The sequence below is a fragment of the Ambystoma mexicanum genome, chromosome 12 (assembly GCF_040938575.1).
Source record: "Ambystoma mexicanum isolate Mex_15411 chromosome 12, UKY_AmexF1_1, whole genome shotgun sequence".
Classification (NCBI taxonomy): domain Eukaryota; kingdom Metazoa; phylum Chordata; class Amphibia; order Caudata; family Ambystomatidae; genus Ambystoma; species Ambystoma mexicanum.
The window spans coordinates 1,234,286,580-1,234,301,687 of record NC_090936.1 but is presented as its reverse complement, the minus strand read 5'-3'; the positions used below and the strand labels follow the sequence as shown (position 1 = coordinate 1,234,301,687).

At 47.6% G+C, this 15,108-nt stretch overlaps 1 protein-coding gene across 3 annotated transcripts in view; it reads right to left on the bottom strand.

Moving 5' to 3' along the window:
* NT5DC3 (5'-nucleotidase domain containing 3) overlaps nt 1–15,108 on the bottom strand; it is a 1,183,405-nt gene that overhangs the window by 790,850 nt on the left and 377,447 nt on the right. For all 3 annotated transcript variants that reach the window (XM_069629921.1, XM_069629920.1, XM_069629922.1), the window contains exon 5: nt 12,582–12,672. In XM_069629921.1, coding sequence (XP_069486022.1) covers nt 12,582–12,672 — 91 coding nt within the window. The remainder of the gene's footprint in view (nt 1–12,581; nt 12,673–15,108) is intronic.

The following is a 15,108-nucleotide window of genomic DNA, read 5'->3' as shown; positions in this document are numbered from 1 at the left end:
GGCCGCAAATGATGATTCTTGCACCAAAGCTGGAGGAGTCTCCATTTACTCCTGTAACATACTAAGGTGGAACAGTGATCTAGAATGAGCCAGAACATCTTGGCAGTTTTCTGGAAGAGACAAGGATCTAAACTATAAGAACACAGGAGCCAGGCTGCCAGATTGAGTGAGGCCGGGTCGTGGTGCAGCACTGCACACTGGTTTCAGGACAGGAGAACCGAGTGGATATTCAACTCGAGAGGAGCAGCTGAAGAGAGGGCGAGGAGGTAAGAGTACCAAAACTGACTCGGCCACGCAAGGACCACTAATATCAGTTTGCACTGATCTAGTCTGAACGTGTTGATGACCAGGGCCACCAACGGGATTGGAGGGAATGCATAAAGGAACTTCCCCTCCCATGGAAACGCATCAGCACCTTCTCCACCGCCCCTTTGACAATCAATGCCTGCACTTCTTGTAGCAGGAGATGGCGTAAGATCTCCAGCTTGTGTGCGGGTGGAATGTCCGGTGGTATGTTTACGAACTCCCGCGAGTGGCCCTGCTGGAGAAGGGAGAGCAACCAATCATCGGATGTGATGGTCTTCCATTCACCAAAGAATTGCGACAGCCTTCCTCCCACCGGGGTGCATAAGCGGGAGGGCTGGGCTCTGCACTGGTCATGGTTGCTTGCCTGACTGGCCCCTGGACTGGGAGGATCCACAGCAGCGCTGTGCGCCTCTATAGAACTGCAACATCCTACTGTATTGACCGCCTGATGATTATGGCAGTGTCTTATACGATGAAGAGGACTGGTACGAGGAACGGTTGTTCTACGAAGTTCTATAAAAGCAGCCTTTCACCGTGTGACAGGACTGCCGCCTTTGCTGTAACGTGCCCGGGGAGCATGCAGTTTCAGTGTCGGTCGTGATGGAGAGTAAGCTTTTGTTAACCTTTTTGCGGAACAGGTTGATTCGTCGAATGGCATGTCAATCACCTTCGCTTGTACCTCTGAACTGAAGTCTGTAGCCTTGAGCCAACCTTGTACATGAAGCACCACCCCATTATCTAGCTGGCGAAATTCTGTTTCGGCTATGTCTACCAACACTAAAATGCCATGATACAATGCCAATTTGCTCTAGCAGAAAATGTCCATTGAATCTTGCTTCTTGTCAGGCAAAAATTCTAGGATTGGTCCCAGCTTGTACTCTCAACTCACAACCGTATCTGTTCAGAGAATGGCCATGGCATTAGCAGCCTTGATGGTAGTGGCTGTGGTTGTTACAATTCTCTTGCCAAAGCAATACATGCATTTATCCTCCTTGTCGAGAGGAACAGAGCAGGAACAAGATGGATTGGCAGATCTTTTCCTGGCCGCGATGGAGACAACAGAGTCCGGTGTTGGCAGTGTGCGGAAACAGACAGGGCATTATCTGGGGCTCTGTATTTCTTATCAAAACTGTCCTTTTTTGCAAGATTCGTGGAGGGCTGTGTCATTGTATTGTTCGTCCCGGGGCAAGGCCGAAAATCTTCACTGCTCTGCCCATGTGCGCATGGAAAGAGCCCACTTCATCTGGTGGAGCGTCTGTAACTGGGGCCTCATCTGGCTCCCAATCGGCAGGGACGAAATCCTTTAACTCATCATTGTGCGATGTATGAGTGGACGCCACATTGTCAAGGTGTTCTGGATCTGTATCTGTCCCAGTTTCAGACAGTTGCTGAGGGTGCACAATCTCCGGAGGGGGTCATGGAACATCTTCCTCCCTTGAGGGACCATGAGTGCCCTTAGGTGGCCGTTGCGGTGGCACCAGGTTTGGTGCCAGAGCTGGTAGACGTTGTTGCAATGTGGCCACCCATGTAGTAAGGGTGGTCAATATGTCCCTTGGTGGAGCTGGCTGTGGACTTGGCTGCGGAGCTGGCTGCACTGGAGTCAATTTGCCCCTTGTAGGGGTTGGATGCAAGAGTGCCAGGGCTGGTAGCCTTATTAGGCTCCCTTTACCACATTGTGATACAGGCTTTTCCCTAGAAGGTGAGGTGGCAGCATGGTGGGAAGCTGTGGGGAACAGGGAGCGACATAACAGTCTCCACATCCCTTTCCCCCCCAGATGAAGAGAGAATCGGCTTCACGATGAGGGTCTCTTCTGGCCTTAAGCCCACTTTGAGAGCCGGATAAGATGGTCGTGGAAGAGCTGTCAGCGCAAACACTGTGTTGGTGGAGGTGGATGAAGAAGTCGTTACAGCTGACAGAGCAATGGTTATGACCATGCGAGGTGGCAGTTTTAGTCATCGCCGGTGTTGTTGACGGCGGTACTAGTGCAGCTTGCTTGCTCATCGTCATCGATGGCCTCGTTGGCGGGGCACTCGCAGACGGAGTAAAAGGTCTTGGCGTTGACAGGCTGGGTGAAGACTTGGGTGTCAACGAGGACCTAGTCGCTGCAGACTTGGATGAATACGTGGACGTCGATGGGGCAGATTCGACGGTTGATGACGAAGAGTCCCCAACGGATTTTGAAGTGTGGGTAGACTTGCTTGACAGGTTTGTTTCCGCTGGGTGGGGAAAAAGGCCCCGACTGCCTTGGTCCTTCGAACCACACTGTGCACTGTCCTTTGTTGGTAATGATTGGTCCTTGTGAGACAATCGTGGCTCCTCGTCGATCGCCTCCCTGTGTCTTTTCCTGCCGCTGGAGGGATCTTCATGCAACCTAAACCTCTAACTGGAGGTTGTTCGCTGGGCCGTCCTGCCCTACCGTAGAGAAGCATGCCTCGGTACAGAAGTGGAGTCAGAGGCCCCACTGGTATCCTGGAGCCACGCAACAAGGTGTCGATGACGATCCCGCAGTGTTTTATTTGAAAAAGACTGGCAGATCTTGCAATCTTGTATTACATGATGTGGATGAAGACAATATTGACAATCGTTGTGGTGGTCTTCAACCTACACATTCTTTATGCCACACCATGCACAGGCCTTAAACAGGCTCTTCCTTGTGGACTCAGCCGTGACTGAAGGTCAGCGGGGAGTCTGGTTGTTTCCAATTCTGGGCTATAACTGCCCAAGCCGCTGTCAGTGTTAGGTAAGATTTCCACAGAGCTGGTAAATCTTCCTTTCCTGGTTCAACTCCAGAACGTTTTGCTTTTCTAGTGGGATATTTTTCATTAATACCTCAGTGAGTGGGAACCTTTTTTCCACACTCACCTAATCTTTAACTCTTTTTATGGGTGTCATTTTTAAGACTCTCCATAGTGTCTTTTTAAAGTTATCATGTCTAAGAACTTATTGGCAATAAGTGCCTGTTGTTGCTGGGTTATCCTGGGGGCTCCCCATTTAACTTTCTTGTGCTAACCTTGCGTGAACTACAGTTCCCAAGGGTAGAAAGGATCTTTGGATCCCTTTTACATTTTATTCTGTGAAACCAGCACACCCCACCTTATGTGGAGTGCTGGGGAGATACAATGTTTCCCCTTTCACATTAAAACGGTAACAATTCTGTTACAGTGACAAGCTTACCTTTAATGGCTGGTGGCACTGATACCTTTTACTAATTTGGTGCACCTTTACTGCGGGCTGTAATCACAGCTGCAGTAAAGGCACCTAAGGGTGCTCATTTTACCAAAAGGGCTCCCGTCTTCTTTTTCTGCCATTTTAGTGTTTCTTGGCATTTTATGTTCCTTCCACTGACATCCAGGGTGGGAAATTTCTTTGTTTGAGTTTTGTCTTTGGCGAGAGTCCCCTGGACACCCCGCCCAGGCTCCAGTCAGTCTGTAAGCACAGGAAGTGGGGGAGGAGTCCAAACCTCCCTCATCCTTTGTCTTACGCCTTCCTTCAACTGGGACAAATCCCAGTGGGGGGCTGGCTGTCCTGATTGGACAAGCAGATGCCCCTTTCTTGTAAAATGTAGGGAGAGAATGCAGAGGTTGGCTGTAGTTCCTGATAAATACTGGAAACCTGGAAGCTGAAGTCATGTCGACCACTAGAACAGAAAACCGAAGAGGATGACGAAGGAAAAGCGGCGGGAATTATTTCTAGCGACCGGAGAGCCTGCTGTGCCACCGGAGCCTGCTGCAGCCCTTCCTTCCAATCGGCCTGGTGTCTCCGAAAACGACGACCCGAACCGAGAGCCTGGTGAGACCCACTGGGCTCAAGAAGACCTGCATTTTGAGCCATCCCACGGGTTGCTGCGACCTTGCGTTCCTGCAATACCCCAATACCCTGGGACCTCCTGCCACTGTGTAGTGCACAGTCTTCCGAATTCCGAATCTTGCTGAAATAACGTGAACATCCTGGTGGATCTCCAGAGACACGAATCGAGTCCGAAAAGTCCCCTCACAAGAGTGCTGGACCTTTTAAACGACGAGAATTCCACCGCGATTTTCTGTCTTCTGCTGTGCTCCTTGAAAAGGCGCCAAACCCGCAGAACCGCATTCAGCCATGAGGGAACCCTTGCCTAGAGCCTTCTTCATCGATCCCTGCTGCAAAGTCCCTTCTGAAACGGTTCAGTCTCCAGGACAAGGAATCCACTGACCGGGCATTTGGCTCCAGTCCCTGAAGTTCTCCTGCTGCAATCTCTTCTTCATTGCTGAGGTACTATGTTGGCTTGGGTAAATACTTACCTTCAGCCTATTGGGATTTCTGTGTAGTCCTGGGGTGTTTTCTGTGATTGGGAGGTCCCTCATCCAGTGCACTCAGTCCCACTGCTAGAATCCTGCTGGGGTGTCTTCTGTGAAGCCCCTGGACCCTCTTCTAACCCTAGAAGTAAAGTACTCACTTGTTTGCCAGTTTTCCTAAGGAACTCTGACTTTTGCGACTAAAGAACTTATTCTAACACTGCCTGTTGGTCACTAGTCCTAGTGACCCCCCTTCTGCCACTGAGAACTCTCATACTCCAAGAATAAGGGAAAGACTGAAGGGATTGGGACTTCTGCCTAGAAAAGAAATCAAGTGTTTTACTTACTTGTAAAGAGTGTGATGCACTCTTCTTAAAAGTATGGTTAACATATGTTCTTCCTTAGCCACTGTTTTGCCAATCTAAAAGAAAGTAGATGTAAATGTGTTTTACTCTCCTGTGATTACTTTTGTAAAGAGGCACAACCTAATGTGTTGGTTTCACCAGATTATTCCTGTAGGGTAATTGTATGAGTGTCCTCCAACTGTTGGTATCACCAGGTTAGTCCTGTTAGGACAACTGAATGAGTGTCCCCCAACTGGGTCTTGCTTCCCCTGACTTGCTGCTAGTCTGTCCTTAAGTCTACATTAGGTTGTTGTCTACCTAGAATAACTGAAGTATGACATTGGGTTTTACTTTCCCCTTCATTGTGAAGTTAAAGTAAGTGGGTTTTACTTACCTTGTGTTAGCTGTGTGCCATCCAAAACAAGTTACCAGAGTTATTGCTTACCTCAATCTGGGGTCCCCTTATTTCCAAAGCATCTGTAATTGTATATTACATCCTTAGGTTTTACTCACCAGGTATAACTATATGTTATGACAAAAGTGGTTATAGGTTTGTCCTGCATCTAAAATAAGTGTTTAAAAATTCACCAAAAAGTATATTGTCCAGTTGACTGTTTATGTGATTTGTTCCAAGAGTCACTGTACAACTGGAAGGGCCTACTGCCCTTGTATTACCAAAAGTAATCTGAAAGTAACCACTGGTCTTTTACTCCCAAAGAATAGGCTTGACCTATACTAAATGTGTATAACAAGGTTTTGACTTCCCTAGAACTACTGTTAGGTGTTCCAAATAAGGTTTATAATTGGGCCTGTGTGCTTTCAAGTATAGTGTGTTTTTATATTGTGATTTCGTATAATGTTTTAGTACTTACTTACCCCTAGATTTATCTGGGCATACCTGTATTTAAATAAATCCTTTATTTTTACAATAGTGTTTCAGTGTTTCTTTGGATCATTTGTATTACAATTTCACTTGTACTGTATCTACTGCCCTCTCTCCCTCCTAAAATAAGCCTGGCTGCTCTGCCTACGCTGCCATGTACTCAGGTGGTACAGTCTTATACTAAGAATGGAGTCTTGTACTGCCTCAGTTGAATGGTTTTGAAGAAGTGGGTAGCACTTCAGAAAAACTGTCCCAACCATCAGCAAGCCTATGAAGCACCTCATAGGCTTGCTGATGCCTTCATATCGGTCCAGAAGCCTTGTAACTTGTTGCAGTTCCACCAAATGTGCCGCCAAGTGCCTTCGCCTCCACACTCTCTCCAGCACTGGTTGGACACCCGTGGATACATCCCATGCAGTCTTGCCGGGGTAAAGTGCCACCGAGTCATCACCTTGACCCACATCTCCCTCAACTGGACTGATCGAGTCAATTTAGGAATATCGCCCCACAGATCTTCCCAGTGCTCCCTGTTGATGGTCTCCCCCGGGTGTGCTCCCATTTTACCATATAAAACCAGCTAACCCTTTGATCTTGCCCATTAATGAACCGATAGAGGGTGGACACCAGCTTCTTGGGGCCCGGGTTGGTTATTGCGAAGTTCTCAAACTGAGAGAGGTCCCACGTCGCCGCCTTTTTTGATCGAGGGGGTGTTTAGCTAGTGCTTAAGTTGGTCATATTTAAATCTGACTTTGATTTTCAGGCTCTCGGAGCATGTCTCAAACGGAAGCACCTCTTGTCCCTCCATTTCCCCAATTTTTGTACATCCCGCTAGTTCCCAGCCTCCGTAGGCGCCCTTTTCCATTTCCGGGAGGAAGTCTGGATTCCAAAACATGGGGGTGAAGGGGCCCGGCATCGTATGTAGTCAGCTCGTCCCACACATCCAGGGGAGCTTTCATCACCGCACTTACTCGAAGGTTTGCAGGTCTATGCCGCTTGCTCTTCCACAGTAGTTCCCTCAGAGGAGTTCTGGCTACTGCCCTATCTTGTTCTGCACAAACCTTCCGTTGCACCTCCCCATCCACTAAGTACCCAAAGCTGTGCCGCCTGATAATACTTGTGAAAGTGCGGGACAGCCAACCCCCCCTTCCCTTATTGGGGCCGTTAAAACCGCCCTTGATATCCTCAGGGTCTTGTTCCTCCATACAAATGACGTGATTGCTTTGTTCAGTGCCCTGAAGAAGGACCTCAGGATCTTTATCCGGCAGGCTTGGAAATAGTATTGCAATTTCAGGAGAATGGACATTCTCGCCGGCGGCTCCCACCTCTCAAGGTCCCGCTTGATCACCCCCAAACACCTCAGTGAAGTTTGCCCCATACGTCTGGTCTACCCTACTCATCAGGGAAATACCCAAATATGTAATCCCTTTATTCGCGCAGCTTAGAGCAAGAGATGCAGCCACCCTCCTCAGCTCCCCTATATCCCCGCCAGCGGTAGGATTTCTGACTTGCTCCTATTTATCTTTAGCCCCGCAATCGCCACAAAGGATTCCATTTCTTTAATCACTTCCGTAAGAGTGCGATCGGGATCTCCCAATATCAACAACAGATTGTCCGCATATGCGGCCACCTTGTGATGTATCCCCGCCATTTCTATCCCTTCTATCTCCCTCGATTCCCTTATTCTGCATAGCAGTGGTTCCAGAAAGATAGCAAACAATAGAGGGGATAGGGGGCACTCTTGCTTAGTACCCCTTGAGAGTTCCACCCTGCCCGTAATTTCCCCGTTGATACCGATTCTGATCGAGGGAGAGTTGTAGTTCGCCCTAACCACCTTGAAGAAATTGTCCCCGAATCCCATCCGCTCCAATGTTTTGAATAGCATTGACCATTCTACCCAGTGAAATGCCTTTTCGGCATCGAAAGCCAATAGTGAGGCGGGGGTGTTCTTAATACCCACTTTCTCCACCAGGTGTGCTATGCATCTCAGATTGTCATGCGTCTGCCTGCCTGGTATAAATCCTGATTGATCTTCATGAATCAGATCGGGGAGGAGCAGGGACAATCTTGAGGCAGGAATTTTAGTATACATTTTTGCGTCCTGATTTATCAAGGCAATTGGACGATACGACCCTGGGGACGCCAGATCTCTCCTGGCTTTGTGAAAGACCACTACCTTCGCCTCATTCATGGTTGGGGTTACGTTTCCCTCCTCTCTAAAGGAATTGTACAGTTTAGTTAGGAATGGGACCAGATCCTCTGCATTTTTTTTTTTTTATAAAAGGCCGCTATAAAGCCATCCAGGCCTGGCGCCTTGCCCGACTGTAGCCCCTTTATTGCTTGGCGCACTTCCTCCTCCCTAATGTCTTCCTCCAGCACTTCCCTATCCTTTTCAGATATCTGTGGCAGTGTGAGAGAAGTGAGGTATCTGTCCTGGTCAACCCCATCCGGCCTCTCTGTGGAGACAAGTCTCTATAAAAGGCCATGAACTCCTCTCCCATCTCAGTGTTAGTGGTAAGCTTTTCCCCCTGTTTATTGCGGATTTCCCTGATCATCCCCCTCTGGTGCTTTGTGCATAGTTGTCTCGCTAATAGTTTACCAGCTCTGTTAGCTTTCGTGAAGTACCAATGCCTGAGACGTAGGAGGCTCAACTCTGCCTTTTTCGTGCGCAAGACGTCTACCCGACACTATTTTATATAGAAATCTCAGTTGAGTTAACGTCCAGCAAAGACATTTTGCACATTTTGTATGGTTGTCAGGAAAGTGTTTGAATAATATTATTTACAAATAATGGGTTGGGTGGAATAGGTTGGCATCCTCTAGAAATGATAATGGGCTTCTAAGAAAAAGTGTCACAAATGGCCTAATGTAAAGTGGGGTTTCCAGCGCAAGTGGCTCACACCTTGTTTCCTCCAAAATCAAAAAGTTCCTTAAACTCCAAATGTTTTAAAAGGAAATAGCCAACAATCCAGGCTATCCATCATGAGGCCCTAGCCCTCTTTACCTGGGGCCAGAGGCCTACAAGGGTGCTTGCCTGAGCCAGTACTGCCCCAGAGGTGGGATGAGGGAGGTGGGAGGGGCCGGCTCAGTCACTATTCACCCCTTTATGTGCCTGGATGCAAGTAAGAAGTACCACTTTTAATCATTCCATGCCTGCCATACAACAGCCCGTCCATTCTGCTCCATTTTCTTTCAGACCCCACTAAGGCAGCGAGCAAGACATTATCCAACCCACAAAGGAGAGCAGTTCCAAGGGCTATTACCACAAATCCCAGCGGCATACGAGAGACTATCCGACACACGAGAAAGTGAGTCTAAAGAACAAAAGCTATGATGCACCCAGTTTACAGCACACCAGCAATTCTAATGGCGGAGCCATGAAGGAAAAGGGGGCAGGACTAAAAGGGATATTTTATGCACATTCCCCTGTACAACCCAGCCCCTGGGGGAAAATCAGTCACAGATTGGCCCATGGGGGCAGGTGAGAACTCCAGACAGTGCGAGAGGGGAGGAGATATGTACAACCCAGACAGATCAGTATAAAGGAGTGAAGGTTAGAGGGCCGGGTGTGGGTTGTCCAGTTGAGGTCAATGGTTAAGGAGGTGTACCAAGAGACAAGCCAGTAGAAGGACAGTGGAGATTAACAGAAAAAATTTGAAGCTGAGGTTATTCATTGGTGAGCTAAAGTGGTAATTGGGTGAGAGTGCCGGGAGAGTAGTGTGAGTGGAGCATAGTAGGTTGAGAACAGTAGTGGAGAGTAGAAGAGGGAGAGGAGGAAGGAGCAGCTATGAGGTGGAACAGCAGATCGACAGACCAGACAAGTGAGGGGGGAAAGGAGAGCGTGGGAGGAGGCGATGGAGGAGCGTAGAAGGAAGGGAAAGGAAGGAAACAACAGCAGAGTGAGGAATAGAAGAGTGTGAAAGGGATAAGATCAAGGGAAAACTGGGCAGTATTTTCCTGTTTGAAGACTACCATCATTTTTGAGGGACACTGGCTAGGATTCACCAAGAACCCAGAAGGAGCAACATAGAGTAGGATGCTGCCTTTAGACCCTCATCTCTAGCCAGTAGGGGATATCGATCTATAGTGACCATTGTGGGGATTAGTAAAGTCTTGGCTAGGGTGGAGGGAAGTCCACGGTAAGACGAGAGGGATGACCCTTAGTTGGACCCCATTACAAATTATTTAAAAAACCCTTGAGTCTTCCTTGAGGGCATCTGGAACACTGGTAGGGGTGCCTGAGAGAATAGGTATGCATTCTCCTACTTTACCGGAACAAATGACTTCAAACTAATAATGTTGGTGATGGGGGACTGAGGGGGGCCTTGGTTACAGGTTTCCTCCCAACTACCGAAATCAAACCTTTTGAGCAGAAAACGAAAAGGGGGTTGCATAAAAAAACAAAGGGCCTCAACACAAGTTGGGCGATAGCCCTTAAATGCACCAGTAATGCTATTACCGCTGCATTTAGGACTGGTCCAATCATGAGTTGGGCGGGAAAGTGGGACGATTACCTCCAGCTTTTTGCTGGATGGAAAAATGTCCGCTTACCGCCTGTTTCCGGCAACATCAGCGCACTCCAACTGCGCCAGCGTTAATAGCGCCACCCCATACCCATTGAGTCCAATGGACCCAATAGGTAATGGGGATTTACCGCCTTACAGCTCCCCATGATCCGGCGCCAATAGTGCCAGACCGAGCAGCAGTAACGCTATTTGCATTGGCGGTGTCTCTGGGCAATTGCTGCCAACCTTGAATCCAGGTAAGGGGTGGTGTCCTGGAGAAAATAAGAAAATGTAGATGCTGTGAAATGCAGCTGCTGCTCTGATCTCTAGATGTGCCCACAGGAAGAAAACAACTAATGCTTGAGTTGTGTGGAATGGGCAAATTTAAGTCCTGTGCAGGAGGCTTATCCATATGTAACATGCTCGGTTTTCCTTCAAAGAATGTATATACTACTGCACATTATGACTCGTTCCCAACCCCTTACACCAGGGATGACGGCACAGGAGAATGTAAGGAAGATGACAGATTAAAGAGCACATCAGCACGGCTACCACATTATAAACCTTAGCTCTGAACATGCTTCAAAGATTTCCCCACCCATGCGCATGCTAGCAAAGTGTCTAGTTTAGTTTATTGTTTGCTTGTTATGCGCTTATACAGCAAGTACATTCTGCTTTAAAGTGCCCACAGGGCAACAGGGAATGCAGTACAATTAAAATAAAAAAAAATACAGTGGGGGAAGGGACAGCTGAACCTATTATGCCTTGTGAGTATTAAGAACGTGCAAGTGCAGCAGGAGGAGGTCAGTGAGGTAGGTGCTGGGGTGTCCATGCTCGAGGGTGAGCCCCAGAAGAAGTGCAAGGTATGATAAGTGTTATGCGACCAGGAGCCGCATTGGGTATAAGTGCAAGTCTCCAGTGCAGAAGGTGTGCCGAGGCAAGTGCTGAGGGTAGACAGAAGCTGGGGAGATTGGGTGTGGGAGGTCAGGGAGCCCGAGGATGCATAAGGGTTCAAGACATCAATCACAGCAACTGTTTGATTAGCAGATGAGCGAAGAAGTGAAGGAGGAGGAGAAGAGCAAAGTCTTGAGGTGCTGGCTGTTCTATAGGAGGGATACAGCTGAGGAAAGCTAACAATCTCTTGCTCTCTGTTTAGTGAAACGCTTTACACACAAGGAGTTGGTGCCAGAGGAACGTAGAGGTCTAGAAGGCGAGTATTTGGTAAGCGAGGTGCAGATAATGTGGTCCCCTGCCTCAGACAGCCTTGTGGATGATGCAGAGGGATATTCATTGAATCCGTGCAGTAACCGGGAGCCAGTGGAGACTTTTAGAGCAGGAGAGATGCGGTCCCTGGGCTTAACGCCAAGGATAAGTCTTGCTGCTCTATTCCGGATTAGCTGAAGTGGTTGCAGAGTGGAAAAGGGTAGGTTGAGGCGGAGGCTGTTGCAGTAGTCTAGCCTAGAGAGAACCGGGGCTCGGGAGACATGGAGCTTCTGGGGGAAGGTAATGAAAGGAAGAATTCCTTTGAGAAGTAAGAGTTGAAAGTGGAACTTCTTGGCAACGTCCTGAGTGTGAGCGAGGAAGGAGAGAGAGGAGTCGAAGAGGACTCCAGTTTCAGGCTTCAGAAGAAGGAGAAAGTGGAGCACCCAAGGTGGGAGGCCAGAGAGAAGGGAAGGAGGGAGCAGGGGTCCCAATCGGAAGGATCTCAGTTTTGGTGGCATTGAGACAGAGACCCTTGGACGTGCATCAGGCCTGGATGGCAGATAGCCAGTCAGGGATGAAGGAGGGTGCGAGTCAGCAGGAAGTTTGAAAAAGAGTTGTGTCGTCTGCATAACCCTGGAAGTTGGAGGAGGAGGGGTGTCAGCTGAGCAAAGTAGATGTTAACGAGCCAGGGGGAGAGGATAGATCCCTGGGGGACACCACAGGTGGAGAACGAGGAAGGAGAGGAGATGATGCCCAAGATGACTTGGGAGGAGCGATCAGTTAAGAAAGAGGTCAGCCATTGCAGTGCCTGTTCCGAGATACCAAGGGTATCGTGGAGCCTTTGTATGAAGATGGAATGGTTGACTGTGTCAAAGGCAGAGGAGAGATCAAGTAGGATGAGGACAGCTGGGGAGTTCAGGGAAGCGAGCAGTTCTTCACTGGCATGACTAAATGGAGACAGCTTCACTGTACCCTGCTTAAATGGCGCATCAGACATGATTGCTTAATTAACCCAAAGTATTATAAACCATATTTAATAAAGAATTACTTTGTGAAAGTCACTGTACCCACCTTTCCATAAAAGTCACTCATTTGTTCCAAAGGAACATGTGAACCGTCATACATTTCTATCACTTCTTCATCTGGGACGACCTTGAGCCCTCTGGAAAAAGAAACCAAAGACATCACTGCAAAGGGCAACAATGGAGGTCACAGAGCATCACTACCTTGGACAACATCATCCATTAACAAACATCAGTGGATACAAGGCTTCATTACGAGTTGTGCAGTGCGCCAAAAATCGGCGGTAATGCTGTGCTAGTACCATTACTGCTGCATTACCACCAAGATACCACCAAACTCGTAATGAGGCTGTAAATATACTCCCTGTTGATATAGCAGTATTTAATAGTTAATTTGCAGCTAAGTTAATAATCATCTTCATATTAGTTACAGAGGTGAAAGTGCACTTATCACCACCTTACTAAAATACGTGTCACATTACGTGTGACTGTTATAGCACCGTTATGGCCTCAAAGCCCTTTGCGTTGTCTGGGAATTTAGTCGATCTTGGTCTGAACATTGCATGATTGACTGTAGATTACACTGCAGGAAAATAATTGCTTTGGCAGAGAGTAACGCAACGTAATATTGTTCCTCATTACAAGTGTGGCAGTCATTCTGTGGTATTTCTGTCAAATTACCACCAAAGTGCTTATGGTTACCGCCACTTGAGCCTGCGGATTTCCAGCGGGATCATGAGTGGTGGTAAGGCTATGTAAACCCCCATGTTTGAGGTCCACAGACTTCTATGAGGATTTTTTCAGAGTAAACCGTGGGCAGCAATTCCTCTGTCATAAATCACTTGAATTTTATAAGGTAAAATAGAGGATTTACCTCCAGCTAGAAGCTGGAGATAAATCCTTCACTTCAGCAGTGTCTTAAAGTTGAAGGTAATTGCATGACTGTCCAAAATGTGGTGGCAACTGAATTACTGTCACAACCTTTAGCACCTTCGCAAGCACCACAGCCCTTTCACACAAAAAAATAGAAAGAGCAATGGTCCCCAATTAGGGGAGACTTTCCTCCTGAGATGGCTGCCTGCAAGAATATGATAACATTGTAAGGCCAGGGGTTCCAGTGAAAATACAGGAACAAGTCAGAAACCAGCAGTGGCTACAGGGAGTAAAAAGCAAAGAGAAATCATTATGGTACGCAACCCCCGTGGGTAGACTACTTCTTCTACCTCCCTCCAAACCTTGTACTAATCCTACCCGATTCTGGACATCAAAAGGTTGATACACCTATGAATAATTCCTACCAGCTGCACAGTCCATAGGTCAGAAGGGCCCACCCAATATAGATGCCAACGCGTGTATGACGAAACTCGGGTGAACACTCCCATGTGAGTAGACTTTTGTAAGAGATAACAAGGGGACATGTATGTATGACAGTATGTTGGTGTGAATGGATGAAGTACAAGGTCAGTGACATAGATTGAATAGAACTTTTGGTGATGTGTTATGGTATAAAGTGGATAGGATTTCAGGTGATGTGTTAAGGTATCGATTGGAGGTGGGTTATGTATTGAAATTGGCGCGTATTTGTTTTTTTACTTTTTATAATGTAAAAAGGGAGCCCCGGCGTATTAAGACTGAGAGGAAAGGTAGCCCCAGCATATAAAGACTGAGAGATAAGGGATCCTCAGCCTTAATAGGTTGAGAAGGTAGTGCCAAGCAGAATTCCTTTATAACGATAAGAGAGAGGGACAGGGGGAGAGAGGGGAACAGAAGGGGAGGAAGGGGGAGGGAGGGGGAGGGAGAGAGTGGTGGGAGAAAGAATGAGAATGTGCGTGTGTATATAACAAGCAGCAGCATGGCAGTAAGGTCTAAGTGAAGCATTAGGGACGTACGCAACATTATGGGGGACACATGCATAGGTTCCTGCCACTGTATTGTGACAGGATAGACAAATATCAGAAACAATGGGTATTGGAAACAAAGGAAGGGGGGAGGGGGTATGTCCTGCTCATGACCAGAGCATGGCCCCCATAACAGAAGCACACTAGAAAAAATGTCAACTTTTTAGCAGCAAAATATAAGGGGGTAAAAAAAAAAAAAAAAAGATCTCTGGCGATTATTCAAGGATATGGAAGATAAAAAAAGAGATCCAATGTAAAGGGATATACCCCATAACGCCTAAACCTGCACTAGGGTATACAAATCCAGTCTGTAAGCCTCCAGTGGTAGAGAAAGTGTCAACAGGATTAACAACTAGGGGGGGGGGGGCTCAGCTTTTGTTGCACCTCCACCTCCATATAACCCATCCACAAGTGCTGAAATGCCTGTAGCATCAGTGTTCCCAGTGGAAGCAGTTATAAACAACAAGTTAAGAGCATTGCGGGAAAGGTTGGTCAGGTTACAAGAACATGAAGAAGTACCACCAGAAATAAGTGTACCAGTGCAGAAAATAGGGGATTGGAAGTCGGGAGATGTTTTGGTTCTATTCAACCCTGGGGCAATAAAAAATGTTTGTGTTGAAAAAGATGGGGAAAGGGTATGGACGGTCCCGGGACAAGAAGTCTAACCAGCACGGAAAA